The following is a 22,523-nucleotide window of genomic DNA, read 5'->3' as shown; positions in this document are numbered from 1 at the left end:
CACAACTGGGGTGAACATGTTGCTGGGTGGCTGCCTATGTACCAAGCACCTAGGCATGGCAGAAAGGCCATGTTGTCAGAGATGAGGGCTTCTGGATGCCTCGTGTGAAGATGGAGAGACAGAAAACTGGCATTTTTTTCTGCCTCTGTCAGATGCCTTAATTCAAGTCCCTGGACCCAGTCTCTTAGGAATACTCATTGCTTTATCGGGAAACCCAGGATGGACCCCTTGACCTAGGGTTTGTATAAAATTTGTCTCCATATCAAAAAGGTCAGGTGACAAGACCAAAGAGAATTTGAAGAGAGATCCATAGTCCTGGTCCTGCATTTCCTTCAGTTTAATGGTGCTTATAATTGATATCTCCATTTTCCTTGTGAAACTGGGAAGTAGAAATTAAAGCAATGTTCCCAGGATTGGTACATATTTTGAAGCTCTCAGCAAGGCTGAAAATATCCATCGATATATTTTGAAGTGTAATTTCTACTCCCTTACCAGTCAAAATAATTGAACGGGAAGAAAAAGCTGTTAATGCAGGAGGCATATAACATCAGATCTACATTGCCTGGAAATTTACCATTTCAAAGCAATTGAAGGCTTTTACAGCCAATGTTTACAGTCCTACATGTCCCCTTCTCACTGAAGCCACCCTCTGAAGCCATCAAAAGGCCCATCAGTCTGGCTTGGACACTGAAATTGCTCACAGTGTCTGGAGCTGATGCCAAAACAGGGAGGATTTTAAAATATCATCCTGCCATTTTATCAGCATGTAAATTTTATGGAGTTTCCTCCTGGTAGGTGGTAGGAAACAGCTGGGGCTGTCTATCAGTGCTCATGGAGCCAGTGGTGGCAGAGCTCCATGGTGGCATGGCCAGGCACATCCTCCCCACGCACAGCTTGTCTTCTTAGTTGTCCAGTCTAAGTTGACATTTATCCCTTTTGCCCAACAAGAAAATACCTGCCCAGTGACAGTAAGCCAGAGGGCTGCAAGTTTTTTGGCAGAGGGATGGCGCTATGCTGCCTCTCACAGCCTCTGCCTGGACCCTGAATCTCAGCCCGGAGCCCAGCAGGATAGACAGACAATAGACTTTGCCGGCAGCCATCTTCTGTCTTCTGCCAGTACTTGTGTATGGGTGGGTAGGCGGGTGCATGTGTGCACATGCTCTGTTTTCAATTGGAATTTGACTTCAGGCTTTTCCTGGAATTACTAATTTCTTTCCTCCTATTTGTGTCCACCGGAGAAAATTTCTAAATCCATGTCTGATCATTTGTCTTTCCTTCCACCTCTGAATCACTTATCTTTACAAAGACCACTACCTAAAGATGGAGCAAGCAGTATTTTCCTGGGCAATTGGGACAACTGGGAGATGGGAAACCTGGGTTTTAGAAATGACACTTCATAATATATCGATGGATATCTTCAGCCTTGCTGACAGCTTCAAGATATATACCAATTCCAGGAACACTGCTTTAATTTCCACTTCAGTAGCTGATATGCTGTCAGCTAGCATGGTGACCCTGGAAAAGTCACTTATCTGGGCCTCTTCCTCATGTTTATGGGGAGGGCTTTGGGAAAAAAAGGAAGAAAGAAAAGAAAAGAAGAGAAAAGAAAAAAGAAAAGAAGAAAGAAAAAAGTACTTGGAAGGTCCTTTCAAGTGCTAGCATTTTAGAATTCTATTTACTTGTTTTAATGTTTTAAACCATTCCCTGCCTCAGCAAGAATGATGGGCAATCAACTAGGATACAATTTTCTTTATTATCATTTGATTCCCCCCTCTACATGTTACACACACACAGACACACACACACACACACACACACACATCCCAACAACTGCAAATAGTCCATTTGTTCAAGAATCTGGAAACTTCTGGATTACAGCAGACTAAAAAAGGAGAAATTGGAAGAATGTACAAGAAATTGGTACATCTGGGGATGCCTCTGAGGAGGGGAATTTGAGGGGAGCATGAGTAGGAGAGAGACCTTCATTGTATACCCTTTTGTGCCTTTTCAATTTTTTTTACCTCTTTACCTAAAATTCTTTTCCAGCAAGAAAAAAGTTTTCCTTCCTCTTTCTTCTACCTCAGGCCTCTCTGCAGCTCAGTGCCTAGGGGAAGAGGAGCCCAGTGACTGAGCTAGAGTCACACGCTGGAAGCTGCCTTCAGACCAGACCCTCCCTAAGGGTCCCTCTCTAGCCAGGCTGGCCAACAGCCTTGCTCCCCTGGCTGCCCCATGGGCCTGGAGGGGTTCTGTGGGTGCACACCCGCTGCTGGCTACCCCTGCCGCCGGCACTCATCTGAGCTGTCGAGCTGTGTAGGGATTCCATTCAGAGTGCTCCAGTAAGGGACTGGCCCCATAGCTTCAGCACCAGATGGGCAAAGAGGCCTAAGAATTCAGCAAAAGGGGAAGTACATCCAGCCTTAAATTCTCCAGGCTGTGCCATCCCCTTTCAAATGCAGACTGCCTTTGTTTGTTTTCTACTACTAATATAACATGAGGACAGGCTCATAAAAAATAATAAAAGGGCGAGAGATGAGTAGGAGACAGGGTCCTCTCAGATCCCTTTGTTCCTGGCCTTATCCCCAAACTGCTTGCCTCCATGTGGCAGAGCTGAGCTGCAGGGTCTCTGGCAGGGTCCCACTGCCCTGGTCTCCCCAGTGCCGGCTCCTCATCAACTTTCCCTCATGACATCCAGCCTCCACCTGACCTTCCTCTTTTGATTCTAACCTTTAATGGGTGCTGGCCCATCACTTGTGTGTCCTATGTTCTCTATGCCCCTCCTCAGATTTCTGATCCCCCCCATTACCTGTTTCACCGACTTATGGCACTGCCACACTGCCAAGAATAGCCATCATCACTGAGGTCTGCTTCCTAGTCTGGAGCTCTCACTTGCCCCACAACCGAGATTGTTCGAGGTAGGAGCCTCTACCGTCCATTCACATTCCCCATACCCTACATCTTTCCAGAATCAACACAGCCAATCTCCCCTTAGCAAGTAAAAAATATTCATGTCCTTGCTTTATATGACCCCTTACTGGGAATCCAGAGATCATGATGCTTAGGTCTTGTAAGTGGTCTCCGTGGATAGGGTGGGAAGAGGCCACATTGGTCTTCTGAAGTCCTAACTCTCTTTGCTAAAAGATACTCTTTTGAAAATGGCTCTGCACGCTGCCTATGCTCAATCTGGGGTGTCCTGGCTGTGCTGGAGCACTGACTGCTGACCTCACATTGCAGGACCCAGGGTTTGCCACTGCAATGAGCAGCCTCTCCTGCCTCCCCAGCTGCACACAGGCCCAGGTGGGGCTGGGCTGTCCCCTAGCAGGCCACAGGAAGGTGGAGGCAAGAAGATCATCGGGAAGCCATGACAGTCAGACAAGCAGCAGCAGATGGGGATGTGCACTGGGTGGAGTGGACAAATAGCACAAGGAAAATCAGCTTTGGGGACAGAAAAAGCCAAGTGGGAAGTGTAATAAATACTAAAACCAGAAAAGCCTGAAGACAGTCCATGTAGGGAGCAGCAGGAGGATGGCTAACATCACTGGAGTTTAGGTCGGAGGGGAGGACGGCAGGAGGGGCCGAGGTGGTCAGTATTCCAGGGGCTAGGGACAAGAGAAATGGCACAACATAAGTCTCTCGGGAAGGGTCACTCACCTTCCAAGCTGTTGGACTCATTGGCTGCCACAAGAAGAATCTATTTAAAACACACCAGGCATTTTGCCTCATTCTGTTTCCCTGCCCAGAAAAGGCTGGAGCCAAAGGCTGAGGGAAGGATTCCAGCATCAGGACCCTGCATGGATGACATGGCTGAGACCATTCAGGATGGGGAAGATCCCTGCTCCATCCTGAATGACCCACACTTACATCCCCCACCCCCACCCAAGCTGCCAGGCCACTAAACTCCTCGCATATTGAACACAGTCCCAAAGGCAGCTTGTGGTACCATTTCCACTGGGAAATACTCAATGGCTTCCTTCATCCTGTTTTCAAGCTTGTCAGAAAGCAGATGCTGCTCAAATCTGACAGCTGTTCTTAAGGGCATGCTCAAAGGGCACTCCCTGACCAGTGGGAATATTCTTAATGATGACTGAGAGGCCTTGGGTGTTTAGACTATGGCAAGACAAAGGAGCGAGCATGAAAGGGCATCAAGGGTAAAATGGCCCTAGGGAAACCATACGGGACTTGAACTGGAAAACACCAACAGCCTCGCTCCTTTCTCTGGACTGTGTATCTTCAGGAAGTTCTAATTTGGAGAAGACCTGACTCCTTATCCACCTGCCACAGAGAAAGTATTAATACAATATAAGGCTAGGGACTAGGAGAAGTGGCCCAGGAAAGCCATCTATGCAAATTGTTTCCTTCCTACTTGAGAGGGTTGGGGTGAGAGGTCCTTCCTTCCCTGGCTCATAAGCCCATGAGTTGTGTAAAACACTGTTCAAGAAGGCAGAATATAAGCCCTCTGTTGTGCATGAGATTCATATTCTTGAAAGAATTAGTGTATAAATCAAATTTTACCTGCCAGAGAAGCTGGCTTTTCAAAATAAATTCGAGGTCAATCCTATGTTTAAACAGAAGGATGGCTTGTAAAGGTGAATAACCATCCTAGGTCACAATTTGCAAATTGGGAACTCTGAATGTCTGACTTGGATGGTGGGGCAGGGGGTTCTGTCTAGAGATTAATCTATGGTTTGCTTTTAGGTTGCAACTAAGCATTACTTTAAAACAAACAAAAGACTGAATTTTTAAAGAACATTTTTAACGGAAATTTTCAAATATATATATATATAGAGAGAGAGAGAGAGAGAGAGAGAGAGAGAGAGAGGGCCCACTATAATAAACACACAGCTTCAATGATTCTCAACCCATGGCCAATCCTGTGAGAAACATGAACTTTTGAACCAGCTGACAGATATAGAGGATGAACTTCGTGGTACAGAACAAAAAGTAGTAGTCCTACTCAGGCTTCAGTATCCAAAACGTTTCTGCATAAATGCCCTAAACTAGAGCCTAAAGTGTGAAACAAAGGGGTGGAGAATATTATTGGTTCGCGACCAAATAAGAAACCTGGGAATTAAAACACAAAACAAAACCACACACACATACAATCTCTCTGAGGGATGCAAATTAATAGTAACACTGGTTGCCTTCAAGGAGGGCAGAAAGACTGGAGCGATTTTCATTATATGTTTTTTAAAATTTTTATACTATGTGCACATTTTACCTATTTTTAAAAATTAACTTACTAAAAACAAACATGAAGCTTTGCAATAACCAAACCCACTAGATGTGACAAAAGGGAAAACTGTCTGGACTCAATATATAAGAGGACTTATATTCTGCCTTACTGAACAGTGTTTTACACAACTCATGGGCTTATGAGCCAGGGAAGGACGGACCTCTCATCTCCAACCCTCTCAAGTAGGAAGGAAACAAAATTTGCATGGATGGCTTTCCTGGGCCACTTCTCCTACACCCTAGCCTTATATTCTATTAATACTTTCTCTGTGGCAGGTGGATCTTCATCACATTTTGATCTGGATTTACTGTTTTATAGTAATTTTCTCAGCTAGAAGAATGCACAACCTTCCAATCCCAAAACGTACATCATTAGAATAGGTGCTTCACAAAATATTAAAAACACCAGCCCCTGGTGGTTATATGGATATATGCATTTGTCAAAATTCATTGAGTTGTATTCTTAGATGTGTGCACTTTATCATATGTTACTTATACTGCACTTTAATAAAGTATTGCTAAAAACAAAACAAAAAATCACAGTCCTTGTGGACAAATAAGCCAAAAAATCACCACTTAGAGGTTTGTTGGGTTGGTGGTTCAGAGAAAGCTGCTGTTATGAGGAAACATTATGTGGACTTTTTGCAAAAACTTACTCTTTGGAAACCACCACTACAGCATGTGCTTTTGGTTAAGCATTCCATGGCTGAAACGCAACTCTATGCTGAAATGCCGAGAGGATGAGGCAAAATCTTGGCCAAGGTCAAGTTCTGTTGATGGTCTGAGAGGGGGATGGCAGCCAAGTGCTCTGCACTTGTATAACATTTAAAAAAGAAAAACTAACCTAAGTCATCTTCTGTTCCTTTTTGTAGCCAACTTTAGTCCTGCTCATTGTGTCCAAGAACTCAGAGGCAGCCATATGTGCAACAGCTCAGGCTTACCAAACCTCCAGGGCCAAACATACATATCTTGATTAAAAAGAAACGAAGCCAGCCAACAGGGCTTTAGTTGATTCCATGGGATATAAGGAGAAATTTCAGAATTTTAGATAAAGTTAGGGTCCATCGAGGAGAGGGCAGAGAAATGTAGTTGAGCTTCCTGTTTGGCTAGCTGCCTACTTTTTCTGAAACAAACAACAAAAGGACCCCAATTTGGTAGAAAGCAGGGGCTCATGTCTAGATCTAGGTGATTATTGTGGAAAGAGCTCCAAGATGAACACATTTGATACAAATCTGTGTTACACAATGAAAAGCCAATCCACTTTGGGACTGAAACTAAGCACAAGGATGGACTAGAAATTGTATTTTCTGTCAGGTCATAGGGGATGGAGATATAGAGAGAAATGTCTTCAGCAGCTTATAAAATGCAAACTTTACATTTTGCACATGTCTGTCTAGCTGATGCCCAGGCAAAGGCAAAGGCAAGCAGGACAAAGTCCAAGGCATGTCAGGGTTATACAAAACAGGCTCCAGAGATGCTTCCCTGTCTCCCTGTGAGTTCTTCATGTCTTAGCACTCATGGATGGGTAAGAACACGTTAACACTGTGGACGCCTCCAATATTCTTGGGCTGTTACAACCCCACACACAAAACACAGAAAGAGTATTTTTACTTATTGGTTTAAGGTTTTTTTTTCAAAGTACCCAATTCAATTCTCCATTACATACATATATACACATATGTATACATACATATATGTGTGTATATATACATATGTATATATACATATATGTATATATACATATGTATATATACATATATACGTATATATGTATATATACGTGTGTGTGTGTATATATATATATATAAAATCTTAATTTCTTTATCCTTAAAATGAGAAACAGTCTTTCCCCACTCAATATTCTCCCATCTACAACACCTGGCACACTTGCCTCATTTCCCTTTTACACTTATCTCCTATTAAATCCTAGAGCACTGGCAATGTGGTTAAACATACAGATTTCCCTTCTCTCTTTCTGATTATTCAGTGGACTGGGCTATAGGGAAATGTGAGTTCCCCACACACAGACATCTCTGGTGAGACAGGTATTCTGACACCAGATGGAGAGAGCAGGCTTCTCCCTAGTCAATGAGGCCATGGTGTGGCATCCTGCTTCCCTCATTACCCTTCTTTCCATGCAGTCTCCATTCCCAGCGCTGGGGGTGGGACGAGAGTGTGCAACAAAGCAGAAAGTACACAGTACTCAAGGGAAAGGGCCACATAAGGAAACAGTGGGGTGGATTACAGAATGCTACAGCTAGGAGGGCCCTTACAGCACATCTAATTCAAACCTCTATAGATACAGAAAGGAGCCCAGAAAAGTGATCTGTCCAAAGGCACACAGCTGGTGGCTGGAACCAGAACCTCAGTCACCAGCACACTTTTTTTTGATCCTCCAATACATGACAGAACTAGGTATAGGAAAGAGCAAAATTTAAAGTTCAGTTCATGAACAAGCCCCCAGCCCACCCCATCCCCACTAAGCAAACATACCTCCTTTAAAATTATCCATGTTTCAGTCTCATTCCTTTTCAGCCCCCTGTAGCTGACTAAGCTCAAAATTCTGTTTCTTACCCAGGACTTAATAGATACCCTGGTGGCCTGAGTGGCCAGAATCTCAACTCCGCCCTGGCGTGCTGCAGCCTGAGAAGGGAGATCTTTAGGAAGCAGAAGTAGGGGCCGGGTGCGATGGCTCACGCCTGTAATCCCAGCACTTTGGGAGGCTGAGGCAGGCGGACCACCTAAGGTCAGGAGTTCGAGACCAGCCTGACCAACATGGTGAAACCATGTCTCTACTAAAAATGCAAAAATTAGCCAGGTGCGGTGGTGCACGCCTGTAACCCCAGCTACTTGGGAGGCTGAAGCAGGAGACTCGCTTAAATCCAGGAGGCAGAGTTTGCAGGGAGCCAAGATTGTGCCACTGCACTCCAGCCTGGGTGACATGAGCAAAACTCTGTCTCAAAACAAAACAAAAAAAAAAACAAAAAAAAAGCAGCAGCAGCAGAAGCAGATTCTAAGTAGCCATTTCAACTCAGGAATATTCTGAACCCAAACATCATGCTTATAATAATGCTGCCTGTAAACTCGGCAGCTTTTGAAGCTTATGCTGGGAGAAAGGCAACAGGCTACCCATCCAGCAAGAGAGAAAAATTCGAGAATAACAAATAGCAAAAAGCAAATGCTTTGAGTTCAGTCTGGAGGGTATGACATTATCTCCATTCAGTCGCAACACAAAATGACCTTTGAGGCAGCCTGCACCACATCAGAAGGGGGTACAACCCAGGATGCATGAACTAGGTCCTTTGACAACTCTATTCCTCTGCAAAGGCAGTTCTTGATTATCTCTCAAATGATTAACCATTTGGTCCAGTTACCCAGTTTCTAGGGGCCTTCAACCAGAGTTGGCCACAGATAAAGCTGGTTAAAAAAAAACAATGGTCTAATGTACTTCCCACCTTTCTAAATAACATGTTAGCATTTAAGCAAGGCCTTGCTTCCTCAAGCAAAGGGAGTGACTAATACATCTCCTAGCAGGCTGGTGGAATAGGTACTTTTGAACACATGGGCTGTGTGGCTGCACGTCATCCCTACTCCATTGCCTGATGCAAAACTGCTCCAGGACTGGGACAGGCAGAAGGTGCTGGGCTCTTGCACAAGGGGTATCTTGGTGAATGCCTGAAAATTGTACCTGAATTCCAAAACAAAACTATTTGGGGGACTGGGCACAGTGGCTCATACCTGTAATCCCAGTACTTTGGGAGGCTAAGGTGAGAGGACGGCTCGAGGCCAGGAGTTTCAGACCAGCTTGTGCAACAAAGCAAGACTCTATCTCTACAAAAAAATTAAAAAATTAGCCAGGCATGGTGCCACAAGGCTGTAGTCCCAGCTACTTGGGAAGCTGAGATGGGAGGATTGCCTGAGAGCCCTGGAGGTTGAAGCAGCAGTGAGCCATGACTGCACCACTGCACTCCAGTCTGGAGTGAGACCATGTCAAAAAAAAAAAAAAAAAAGTACTGGGGAGATTATGTATTATTTTTATGTTATTCATATCAATCAATAGTTAATCAAAACAAGAATCATTCTTATACCCTCTTTTAGTTTATCTCTTCCAACAGAAACTGATTCTCAGTGTACCCCTAAGGGGATTAGGTACTCTCAAAAAATGACCATCTTATAATAGGAAACATAAAAGACCAGAAAGAAAGATTCATTTAAAATACATAATAATTAGTAAACTAGCAAACTGAGAAAATATCTCCTTTAAAAGAAAAAATGATACTTCTTATAAGGCTGAGACATAAGGAAGGGGAAAAAAAGGAAGGATAAATAAATGAATGAAAAATTGAGAGGCAGGGTAAACTAAGAACTTAACTTACAGTCAAATGTTAGGGCCCCAAACTAATAGGCAGAATAGGAAGGTGAACAAAACCTCTTTCTGTCTGCTGGATTCTTAAGAGTCTAAAATGCAGGATTAAAATGGCTTTATTTCAACAGAACACATTTTGTCATCTGATCTCTATCCGTGACATGGATAAGAATAAGTAACTTATGGCTGTGCTCTTAAGCGTAAGCGGTAACAAATCCCTGAATATTGTGCCTCATTCACTTTGGGATGGCAAATCACAAATTGTTTGTGTAGCAGGGAAAAAACATCTGCCTACAGCCTATATTTTAAAATTTAAAATTTTATTTTTTTACCTTTTTTTTACATTTTTATTTTAAAATAAACAGTGTTTCCAAAAACCATTGACTACAAGGGGGAAATGAGGCAATAAGGTTGGAAGAAGGGAAGGACTCAAGAAGAGATGCTGAACCTGCAAACACAATGATCAGGGAGCATGCAGAGAGGCCCTTGCTGTGACACTGTACTCTCACTGCTACTCCTATGAAGCCCAGTGACTATGCTGGGACACTGGAGCTAAAGGGTCAAAGAGAAGCATTTCATTCCTAAAAGGTGATGTCAATTTGTACTTAGCCCCAGCAATGTGAATCCCCCTCTTCACAATCCAATTCTAAGATTCCATTCTTAAGAAATTACCAAAGATAGAGCCAAAGAGATATATACAAGAAACTTTATCACATCATCATTGATAATAAAAGTATCTGAAACAACCAAAATTTTCAACAGTGTGGGGATGGATAAGGTAGAACCACTAGAAATCTATTTTCAAAGATTTAAAAACATAGGAAGTTACTCGTGATACCATGTTAATCAGTGAGAGGGTAAAGTTAGGATACCAACCTGTATCTATGTATGACCTTCAATTTTGTGTAAATATACACCTTATATGCACTTTTTAATACTGAAAGGAAATTCATAAACATATCAGCAAAGTTTAGCTCTGTTTTAGATGGAGAGAAGATGGCTAATTTTTATTCTTTGTTTAGACTCTTCTGTAATGAGCATTGTTACTTTTATATCAGAAAAATAGACATTTACCATAAAATAAGTCTACCCTCAAATCTCTGATTTAAGATGACAATTGTCAGTCTTAGGAAAAGCCTGCTAAAGTTCAAAGCAGACTCAAAGAAAGATTCACATCTACACAGTGACTCTCTCCTGAAAAGGATGAGAAATCTTGTGTGACGCAGTCTGGCTTTTTCCTCTACTTTGCTGCTGGCTCTATTTTACTGCGCCTCACAGAAAGCTCCATGGGAAAACCCTTTCCCTAGCACCTTACATGACCTTAAGTGTTTCTCACCTCTTGGCATGAGAATTAGAAGGAAAGAAAATGAAAGAGCCCTACTCCCTTGTTTCAAAGGAAAAATTTTTCTTGCAAAGCTATCAAAATGACTTAAAATCAGCTATGCAAAATTTGAAACATAAGTCATGAGTTACGTTCAGTAACCAGTTGCTTTTTTCTCAAGAATGAATATAAAAACAAATCTATGAGTGCCCTCTTGTGGCAAGCCTGACTATTACCACAACCCAAGTACCAGCCTCTCCCCGTCTGTTTCCACGGCTCTCCTCCACTCCTGGGCTCTGCATAACACAGCCAGGAGGCAGAGACCCCATAATAAGCCACTATAGTGAATGCACATTCCTCAAAGTGGCTGGTACTATTTGTTTTCAAGGATTTCTAGTTTAGATCCCAGAAATGCCTGCTTGAAGACAAGTGGGAATGAAGGGTCAGAGGAGCAAGATGCAGGATGTGCACGTGGGTTCATGGGCTGCTACTGATGGCCGATGGTGACTGTGTCTGGTATATCCATGCACACATACCATGGCACTCCCCTAGGAACGCCAGTTTTATAAAGTCATCAAGTTTTACATTTACATCCAGTGAGCCTTGTGCTTACAAGTAGTTTTATTATTAATTTTAGAGTAAACATCACCAACTTGGGCACAATTCCAAAATAGAGCTCTTGTTGGATTCTGGTCATAGAATTCTTTTTTAAGCTTGTTAAGATCTTATAAAATAAGAAAGTTTCCCCAATACTTTAGAAAAATTACTAATCATTAATAAGTCGATTTTATACTCAAAGTGATGGCCTAACATTTTGAAAGATGAAACAACACTCCTCTTTTGAACATCTAATGTATTAAGTAAGCTCGGTGTCCCAGGCTTCAGAGGAGACAGAGAAGTCCTCATATTGCAACCTGACCAGATGACTCTGGGAGTGAATTAAATGCTTAAAAGAGGTCAGTCTTGCAAATTTGATGAAGCACAGAATACAGGGGAACTGATACTGATTCTGATAAAAGATAACATTACTCTCAGAAAGGGGTGAAGCTAAAAATCTTGCAGTTCTGGGGCAGGAGGAGTGCAACAAGCAGGCAACAAACAGCATGAAAGGAAAAGCTGAGTGAATTTCAAAGTTCTATTGGGAGATGGAGTTTGTGGTTCTTTCTGCCCCACCCAGGTCAAAGGCTCATGTCCAGACAAGGATTTCTCCCAGTGATAGGGTGGAAGTGTGTGGCAGGAAGTTGCTGTTTGGTCCTGGAAGTGTAAAGGAAAGCCTTTTCAAGTATGTGAAGTAGACTGAAGTGACCCAGATGGGATGGATCCCAACCACATGAGTTACGGGAGAGCATGAAGCCAAAGAAATGATAATTATGAAGTTGAATTGGGAAAATAAATTTGACTCCTTGTTCACTTCTCCAGCCTTTGGAAGAACTTTTTCTCCGCTCCTAACAGGACCGATATACTGGACAGCCCCTGTTAGAGATAAACTGAGGCATTAGACAAGGAAGAAATGCATTAAAAACATTTTTTTTAAGTCTTGACAAGTCACTTCTGGGAGAATTCTTCATTTTTCCTCTGCACAGGGACAGCAGAAGAGGGAGAGTAAAAATAAAGGCGAAGGCCTCTCTTGTCCACAAAAATGAGAGGAAAAAAGACCCTGCCCGTTTAAAATCCAAAACCATAAACTCTCCTTCAAACAATATCTTTGCTCCAGCAGAAGCATCCTGGGATTAGTCTAGGTTAGTATTCTGAGTTGTGTCACACAGGCTTTGACAATTAATGATGTACTAAAATGGGAAGAGGTGACTCTTCAACCTTGGCTCCAGCTTCCCACCTGTCCTAACTGGGAGGAAAGCAGCTATCACGACAGCTGGATGGGAAGATCTTCCCCGAATTTCCGGAGCAGCTTCTGATGGTTGTGGTCCACTGACCACTGCTGGGGCAGGTGCTTGGGCTGCATGGAGTCCAGGAAGTGCTGACGCCAGCGGCTCTCCAGCTGCATGAGGGAGCGCAGGCCACCCTGGCTGTGACACTGCACCACCTTCAGCCCGTGAGGAACATAGTTTTCATTGGAGATTCTGCCAAAACATGAAAAACAAAGTGTCTGAGGGAAACAAGCGCAGGATGGCCTCACAGACAGCTTCAAATGCTGTGTGCCAAGGGTAACTGGGGAGGTTGAAGGACTCCTAAAGGGTTAGTTACTTTGGTGTTTTCAAAACATCCTCTTTCTTATCTCTGCCCTTTTTATAGTCTGAACATACGACTCACAATCCCAACAGAAGGTATTTGAGGGTTCTGAGCTCTACTGACAGGAAGGCCACTTCATAATGTTCAGCTCCCACGAGAGGGGCACTACCATCCAGCTGATAATGGATGAAGAATGCTGGTCTTCCATTTCTTCCAGGATTACCCAGTGACCAGTTCACCCCTCTTTTAAGTTGTTCATTCTGGGACACAGTATTTATATGAGGCTGTTAAATCGGCCCGCATGTTACACTTTTTCACAACACAATTTAATAACTGAATGTCAAATGCAAGGTAGCATATTTCTTTAGAGCCTTTTTTCTCACAAAAAGATGCCAAGCCACAGTGGTGAGAAGTGTTTCAGTCACAGTGAAATGCTTCCATGGTTGCTCAGTTGTGCAAATGGTGCCATTAAATGAGAAGATGAATGCCTCCCTCCTTCCTAAGCAGAGTCCTTAAAAAACTGCTCCGATGCTGTGTGAATGGTGCTTTCACCTCCTGTGAATAAAGATGACCTTCCTCAAGGAAGCACCCTGCCCACACACACTCTCCTCTCCCTACATCCATACCCCATGTTCAATCCTCCCTCCCAAGACGCCCGCCACCCCAGCAGTGTTGGCGTCTCTGGGTATCTGCAGACACTTTATTATTAATATTTAGCTCATGCGCTTCCCACTAACTTGCCTGTCTCCAAACAACTGTTCTTCTCAGTCACAAGTCCAGCATTCATCTACCCAATTCAGCAAGATGAATTTGTTAGAAAAGTCTGTGGCCGAAAGGGGAGGTTTAGCTGCTTTAGAAAACATATTGGCAGCTGGGCGTGGTGGCTCATGCCTGTAATCCCAGCACTTTGGGAGGCCAAAGCAGGAGGATCACTTGAGGTCAGGAGTTCGAGACCAGCCTGACCAACGAGGTGAAACCCTGCCTCTACTAAAAATACAAAAATTAGCCGTGTATGGTGGCACACACCTGTAATCCCAGCTACTTACAAAACAACATCTATTCTACAACCTCACAAAATAGTTATGGGGATAAAATTCTATAATTCTTTTAAAACCCTGAAAGATTTTTTAAATTTAAGATACAGTAGCAGTTAACCAGTAAGAAATCTAAATCCTACTTTGTCGGGTTGTCATCAGAAACAATTAAGGCAATTTATGTGAAGTTTATTAGCTGGTTTGCTGCAAGATATAGTATATCTATAAATAACTGTTCAATAAATATTTGCAGTATCTGTAATGGATCAGTAGTAATGGATAAGAGTAAAAAAATTTTTGTTTTCTAAAAAAATTAAATATTTGCTTATAATTGGAGTTACTTTTTTATTTTTCAGTTAACAAAAACCAGCATCACGCTCAAGGTTTTGTGAACTTATCAGTTCCCTTATTTCAACTCCTGGTCCTGTTGGAAAAAGTGACAGTTGGGAGGCAGAACTGCGCATGGTAGCCCAGAGCTCTTACCATCTGAGCCACGTGCCCATTCATTTCTCATTTCAGAATACTGCATTGTGTCACAAGAATTCAACTATGTACTCATGGAAAAGGAGGGAGAAAGCAAGGAAGGAAAAAAGAGAAAAGTAATTTACATAGTAACAGCAATTCTGCTCAACATTCCATTCAGTGAGCCGATATACCCTGGAGTGCAGGTGAGATAGGAACCATGAATTCATTAGTCACAGTTCTCACAGACCTGTATAAAGTCGGAGACACAAAACCACACATAGAATTGGCCCTCCATCTTTGTGTGTTCTGCATCTGTGGATTCAAACCTCAGATCAAAATGATTCGGGGCCAGGCACAGTGGCTCATGCCTGTAATCCCAGTTCTTCCCAGGCAGGTGGATTGCTTGAGGTCAGGAATCTGAGACCAGCCTGGGCAGCCTGGTGAAACCCCATCTCTACAAAAAATACAAAGATTAGCTGGGTGTGGTGGTGCATGCTTGTAGTCCCAGCTACTTGGGAGGCTGAGGTGAGAGGATCACTTGAGCCTGGGAGGTGGAAGTTACAGTGAGCCAAGATAGTGCCACTGCACTCCAGCCTGGGTGACAGAGCCATATACTATCTCAAAAAAACAAAACAAAAAAACCACAAAACTATTTGGGAAAAAAAAAAAAAAACTATCTGTACTATCTGTACCAAACATGTACAAACTTTTTTCTCATTACTTCATAAACAATAAAATATAAAAGCTACTTACATAGCATTTGCATTGTATTAGGTATTATAAGTAATTTACAGGTTATTTAAAGTACACAGGAGGATGTGTGCAGGATATATGCAAATACTATGCCATTGTATATCAGGCACTTAAGCATTGGTGGATTTTAGTATCCAAGGGAGGTCCTGGAACCAATCCCCCATGGATACTGAGGGGTGAATGTACTGTATCTCATGGGGAACTTCAGAACTTCGAGGGTGTTATTGGACTATTATTTCATCTCATGTGCTGGCATGAGGATTTACGTCTGCATAGAATGTATAAGATGCAGCTCCACCACAATTGCACTCGCACGCTAATCACAAAAATGACCGAACTTAAGTGTATGATCTTTAAAAAGGTCAAAGATAGGCACCTCACAAAAGCAAGTTTCCTATGGAAAGGAAATCCTCAAGTAGATTGTTCTATTCCACTTCCAAGGTATCTTAAACTACTAGACACCTACTAGGTGAAGCATGAGGCTAGGCACTGTGCCTAAGCAGCCAATGCCCCCTCCCTGGCAAGCATTCTCACTAAGTAATGAGGGTTAATGTCCCTGGTACATTCCACAATTCCTGTGCTTTGTACCTGGTCTCCAGGCTGGCAGCCTCTTGAAGCATCTCCTCTGTGACCACGTCTGTGTTATAAAACTCTCTGAGTGCTTGCAGCAGCTCCTCCTTTCGATGAGCAGGCAGGCTCTCCGCGTTGAGCAGGGCCCTGGCCCCAGAACGCACCTGCCGGCGCTCAGGATCTTCCAGCAGGCGCAAGCCCTCCTCAGAGCCGATGGGGGCCTGGAACTCCTTGGCCAGCTGCTGCTTCAGATGGTTGTCATAGTAGTTGGAAATGGCATGGCAGGAGGTGCAGAGCAGCAGCACATCGTGGGAGTTGTGGTCCTTCATCTCGATGGGGAAGTGCTTCCGGTACTCATGTGGAATCACGTTCTTCCTGGAACAAGCCCAGCCGGAAAGCAGTGCTCATAAGTGTATGACAGAGCACATGGGAAGACAGCAGACAGGCTACTGGGGTTCTAACTGGGGCCTAACCATGACTGAGAAGCCTTGGGCACCACCGCCCAACACAGATCACAGAAAGGCAGTATCACCTATTCCACTCTCAGCCCATCTGTGTCTTAGCTTCCTCTCTCCTGCAAGTAAGTACAGACCACCTGCTGTGGGCTTCAGTGGCGGGCCAGCATAGTGACAGGTTAATAACAACCTCTGAGAAGGATGTGCTCCCAGAAGGGAAAGTCTCAGAGAACTGAAAAGATACTCTAATGGCCTTTGACAACTGGAAAACAACTCTCAAGAAGGCCTAGGAACCTGAAAAAGTCAATTTCCTTCATCTGAGGAATACCTTAATCTATTTCCCTGGTTCACTAGGTTCATCATTATTTTCTAAGGAGAACTAAGCTCTCAGGAAAAACTCTTGGCAGCAATGACTTTGTCTCACTTTGCAGGGGAGAAAGGAGGAAAGTGAGTGACTCCACAGAAGCCAGGGAGAAAGCCCAAGTGTCTGGGCACTCAGACGTAGTCGGCAGCCTCACCCTCACGGTGCAGGGGCCCTGATGTGAAACAGTATTACAATACAGAGCAGGCTTCAGGACATCTGGATACTCCATGAATAAAACCATGGCTCAAAAAGCTGGTGAGCCAGTCAAGAGAGGATGAGAAGGACACGGCTTCTGAAGGAACTGGTCTTCAGTCTTTCATGAGCAAAAGGGAACCACTGTCCCCATGACAGACCATTACTGAGTATGGTGTTGCACTCCAGAAACAGAAACGGCTCAGGAGGGGTAAGGGCCACTATAGCAAGGGCGGCAGAATACCAAAGCTCTTGGGGAAGCTGGATACTAGGAACAAGCCTCTCAGCCAAAGTGGACAGACTCAGCCACAGCCCCCAAAGGCTCTGCATATGGCTACAAAAGCAATTTCCATCTGCCACAGACAACCAGGGTGGCCCAATGCCACACTCACCGAATGTAGGAGTCTCTCTTGCCACACACTACACACAGGTTCTCTTTAACCATCAAGTAATAGTCTCCAGGAGATTCGGGCCTTCCTGCAGGTTCAAACCGTAGCTTCACCACAAAGGGCTCTTCACTCACCAGCTCTTAAGAGAAGAGACATCAGTGTTTGACTGTTCCCCCTGCCCCCACCACCACACCCAAGAAGCAGCACTACCTTCACTGTTCTCTGCTATGGCCTGGCAGAGAACATGATTTCTGGGTTGTGCCTACCCAGTCCCATGCATCTCACGGTCTCTCTGCCTTCTTCTATCCCTCCCTCTTCTTTATCTCACTCCCCACTCCTGCCAGCATCCAATGCACCTAATTAGAGATAAACAAGGATAGCTGAATCTCATACCACCAATGCCTTTGTCCAGGTACCACTGAGCTTTTCTTCTATCACAAGTGCAGAGGGGCTGTCCATCAGGAGCATGGAGAAAGCAGTTATCATAAAGAGGTGATTTTCTGCAGGGAAAGGAAAGAGAAATCTCAAACCGGAAGCTAACTGTGGGTCAAAATGTCTGTTGCCTTCCCATGCTCCCCTCTGAGTGACTCAAAACTATTCTCAACACTAAGGTCAAACACACCACTATGGAAAAAACAGAGTGAGAAACCATGTTTAATCCTCACCTGCATTGGGCTAGGAAACAGAACTAAAAATGAATGAGTTTATGCCTCTAGTTTTTACACTTATGGACTAGGACATTAGGGAGTGTGTCAAGCGGTTTACACACAGCTCTGCTGTGAATGCAAAAAAGAACCAAGCAACAAGAAAACTGCCAAATCACTGGATTAAACAAAGTACATTAAAAATTTAAAAGTTCAAGCCAAAGTAATGAGGGCCATGTGGATTTACTTCTAACTCACATGCAATAACACTTCCTTCAATTTAATCATCCAATTAATTCCTAAAGGCACTTTGCTACAGGGACCAAATTTATGCTCCAAAGTACTTATTAGTCATCTTCCTACAATAGAGGAATAAGTTATACAGGACATTTTTCACTGGCTAGAGAGTAACATTTTCTTGGAGCTGGATGTCATTCTAAATAATCAAATAACATATGAACAAGAAATCAGATGATGCATTTCTCCTGAAAAGTATGAGGCACTACATGTTATTTATTTTCCACAGATAGCCTGAAACAAGGAAGGAATGATAATTGTATCCCCATTTACAGTTGGAGAAGTTAAGGCCTAAGGTCACATCAGGGTCAATGACAGAACTAAGCTAAGCTTTCCTCATTTCCACCCCAACTGTCAATAAATAAAAAGGTGAAATAAGGGAAAAGGAGAAAAATACACAAATAAAGCAAAGGAGAGACCAAATGTCTCTGATGGAAAGAAAAAGCAAGATTAACCCCTGGAGAGCTGCTGCTCCCCTACTACAAGCCTTCTCCCCAGACCCCAGGGAAGCATCACACCCTTTGCTAAGGCTGGGCCACTGACTCTTTACTAGACAGGGAGTGATTCAGTTACCTGGCAGAATAGCCCACCCCCAGGGGCTTTCTTTTATGTTTTCTGGGGTCTCTCCCTTGGTGGTTGCCTGGCACCATCCCATCCATCTTAGACTTCTTATTTCTTGGCTTCTGCTGAGATTCTGTTGCTTCCCCATTAACCTCTTCTCCCAATCTGCTCATTCCTTTGCTTCGAAATGGGATGTCGACCACACCCTGGCATTTTTCCAAGACTTTTCTCCAGCTACTGTGGTCATCGTTTTTTTCTCCAGGTGAGTTCCTAGAGAAAGGGTATCCAAGAAGATGAAGAAAGAGAGCCACTGAAATCTGGGCATCCCTGGCAGCATAAATTACCTGAAGAGAAAAGTCAGAGATCAGTGGAATCTGGAAGGCAAACCAGAGAGAACAACTTCAAAGTCAATCACAAAGAAATAGATAACTCTTAGGATCCTAATTCAAAATGTACGACAACCTGGGCACCATACACTTCCTTAAAACTTTTTATTATAAAAATTTTCAAACTACACAAAAGTAAATTGAATAGTATGATTAACTCTCATGTTCCCTATGTTTTTAACTAAAATAGCTAAAATAATGACTTACTCTAAATGCTGGAAAATCCTCACCTATATAAATCAGTGAAGTTTCTATCTGCTACCAAATTGCTGGACAGATTTCTCTCAAGTTTGGGGGAAGGGAGTTAACAAAGGCCTGATAACTAGTACATGAAATTCACTTTGGAGGCAGTCATCCTCTGGAATGGCTGAAATCATGATTCATTAAGAGGCCTGTGTGACTGTCAATCAGAAATGAACTGCCATATCTATTAATAAGATATTGAAAACAAAGAAAACAAATAGGTTTCAAACATGGGCCTCAAATCAAAGTCACAGGGCCCATTCCTGGAATTTACTTATTTAATAGTGGTAAGTCATTCTCCTAAGCAACTGGTGATAGGCAAGCTGGTCATAAAGAAAAGTACTGTGGGCCAGGTATGGTGGCTCACACCTGTAATCCCAGCACTTTAGGAGGCCAAGGCGAACAGATCACCTGAGGTCAGGAGTTCAAAACCAGCCTGGCCAACATGGTGAAACCCTGTCTCTACTAAAAATACAAAAATTAGCTGGGTGTGGTGGTGGACGCCTGTAATCCCAGCTACTCAGGAGGCCTAAGGCAGGAGAATTGCTTGAACCCAGGAGACGAAGATTGCAGTGAGCTGAGACCGTGCCACTGCACTCCAGCCTAGGAGACAGAACAGGACTCCATCTCAAAAAAAAAAAAAAAAAAGTAGTGTGGTCAAAACTAAAATTCGGCTGGGTGTGGTGGCTCACGCTTGTAATCCCAACACTTTGGGAGGCTGAGGCGGGTAGATCACCTGAGGTCAGGAATTTGAGACCAGAGCAGCCAACATGGGGAAACCCCATCTCTACTAAAAATAAAAAAAATCAGCTGGGCGCGGTGGCATGTGCCTGTAATCCCATCTACTCGGAAGGCTGAGGCAGGAGAATCGCTTGAACCTGGGGCTTGAACCCAGGAGGCAGAAGTTGCAGTGAGCTGAGATCGCACCACTGCACTCCAGCCTGAGCGACAGAGTGGGACTCCATCTCAAAATAAATAAATAAATTAATTAAATTTAATTTAAAAAAAAAACTAAATTAAATTTTTTAAAAACTAAAATTAATAGCTTTTCCCAACAAAAAGTGTAAGGACTTTAAAATTCTATTATTTCACCTTTAATAATCAAGCCAGTGAATAATTCTATTAGTAAGGATCATTTATACTTTTAGAGTAAAACAAGTTTGGATAAAATTTTCCACCTAGATCCAACAATCTAATCTACATATCTATTAGCAGACTGTTTCCCACAGAAGAATGTGTGCTTGAATGAGAAGACTTCAGAGTTCCCTTTAACACATTATTTTCTAATGATAAAGAAACAAATGGTACTAGGATGACTGGAGGTCCACATGCAAAAGAGTGAATGTGGACCCCTACCTCGCAAGACACACAAAAATTAACTCAAAATGGATCACAGACTTAAATGCAAGAGCTAAAACTATATGACTTTTAGAAGGAAATATAGGAGCTAATCATCATGACCTTGGGTGAGGCAATGATTTCTTGACTATGACACCAAAAGCATAAGCAATTAAAGGAAGAGATTTTTAAAAAGAAACTGATAACTGGAGCTCATCAAAATTAAAAACTATTGTGCTTCAAACAACCAATGGCAGAAAATACTTTATAGATCATCTATCTGAAAAGGATCTAGAATATATAAAGAATTCCTAAAACTCAAAAATAAAATAACAAATGACCCAATTAAAACATGGGCAAAGGATATGTATGAATAGACATTTCTCCACGGAAGATATACAAATGGCCAATACCCACATGAACAGATGCCCGCATCATTAGTCACAAGGGAAATGTAAATCAAAACCACAATGAAATACCACTTCACACCTACTAGGATGGCTCTAATGGAAAAGACTGACAATAACAAATGTCAGCAAGGATGCAGAACCCTGACACCCTCATACACTGCTGGTGGGAATACAAAATGGTGTAGCTACTTTGGAAACCAGTTAACATTTCTCAAGGATGAACAAGTGGTAACTGACTCGGCAAGCAAGGTTGAAACTAGGCCTGTGCAAGTGGTATGGCAAAAAGCCTAAGTTCAAATGAGTTTGAGCCACAGAGACCAGGAAAGCATAAGGAATGGAGACACCAGGTATCTGTGAAGACAAGGGCGAAAACAGAAGGATAAGGTGAAATCTCTATAGAGAACACTTACACCCTGATCTCCTCCTTTACAGCACAGGGCCAGACAACTATCCCTCCCCTAGCCCAAAAGACAGTAAAAGTTTAAATCATATAATGGTTAAACCACAGAGGATCTGGACCTGGTAATACCAGGCAAAACTGAAGGGAGGGACAAAATGTCACCTGAAGAAAGGGGGATTAAGGGAGAGATTACACACTGAATGTTAAAACCACTGGCACCTTTCCCCCACTCAGTGACTGGAATATAGGCAGTGGGACTTACACTTCTTGAATAGAATACTAGAAGATTCATCTGTGGAGAAACTAAGTCACCTGAGAGAAAAGACAGTTACTGACATTTTTTTTTTTTTTTTTTTTTTTTTTTTTACTGCTCATGCTCCCTTTCTCAAGAAACTGTTATGAATGTACTCCGCCAAGGCAAGAAAGGAAGAAGACATGGAATTTAAAAAACAGAGGATCTACTATGAAAGAGAAAGGTGAAGGGAATTCCAGGCTGATGGTAAATGCAAATTCCAGGATGAGAGTTGGGCAGCAGGCCTAGAGTGCACTCCATCCTGGGAGGAGCCAGATGATAGAGGGCTCTAGGAGAGAAGGCTCCAAGGGAAAATGAAACAAGTAAGTGACCTGACGTGTGTCTGAACCAGCCCAGAGGAGATCCATAGTTCTGATAAGGAGTCTGGGGTAGAAATAATAGGTACATGGAACACTATGCAAACAAAATACTAATTATTAATCCTGGGAAATAAAAGTAACTGCAGTTTACTATGTGACTCAGCTATAAATAATATAAATACTGGATATTAACCTGATAAAAATGATGATTTACCTAAATTGGGAGGATGGGGAAGAGAAGTATTTGTCTGGGGACAGGGGAGCTGCAAGAGTACTAAACCGTATCTCCCATAGTATGATGTCAAAA

At 43.0% G+C, this 22,523-nt stretch overlaps 1 protein-coding gene and 1 long non-coding RNA gene across 9 annotated transcripts in view; one reads left to right on the top strand and one right to left on the bottom strand.

Annotated features, from left to right (window-relative positions):
* LOC104002083 (uncharacterized) overlaps positions 1-22,523 on the top strand; it is a 74,300-nt gene that overhangs the window by 3,428 nt on the left and 48,349 nt on the right. For both annotated transcript variants that reach the window (XR_010151173.1, XR_008539258.2), the window contains exons 2-3: positions 14,657-14,805; positions 21,995-22,219. This is a non-coding gene — a long non-coding RNA (uncharacterized LOC104002083). The remainder of the gene's footprint in view (positions 1-14,656; positions 14,806-21,994; positions 22,220-22,523) is intronic.
* Positions 11,520-22,523, bottom strand: part of EXD2 (exonuclease 3'-5' domain containing 2) — a 50,916-nt gene continuing 39,912 nt past the window's right edge. For all 7 annotated transcript variants that reach the window (XM_009428014.5, XM_510030.8, XM_009428015.5 and 4 more), the window contains 5 exons: positions 18,840-19,171; positions 17,719-17,825; positions 17,329-17,464; positions 15,944-16,300; positions 11,520-12,994 (listed from right to left, as the gene is read on the bottom strand). In XM_009428014.5, coding sequence (XP_009426289.3) covers positions 12,778-12,994; positions 15,944-16,300; positions 17,329-17,464; positions 17,719-17,825; positions 18,840-19,171 — 1,149 coding nt within the window. In that variant the 3' untranslated portion in view covers positions 11,520-12,777. The remainder of the gene's footprint in view (positions 12,995-15,943; positions 16,301-17,328; positions 17,465-17,718; positions 17,826-18,839; positions 19,172-22,523) is intronic.

This window comes from Pan troglodytes, chromosome 15, assembly GCF_028858775.2.
Source record: "Pan troglodytes isolate AG18354 chromosome 15, NHGRI_mPanTro3-v2.0_pri, whole genome shotgun sequence".
Taxonomy (NCBI): domain Eukaryota; kingdom Metazoa; phylum Chordata; class Mammalia; order Primates; family Hominidae; genus Pan; species Pan troglodytes.
The sequence above is the reverse complement of the archived record's forward strand: the minus strand, read 5'-3'. Positions and strand labels throughout refer to the sequence as shown.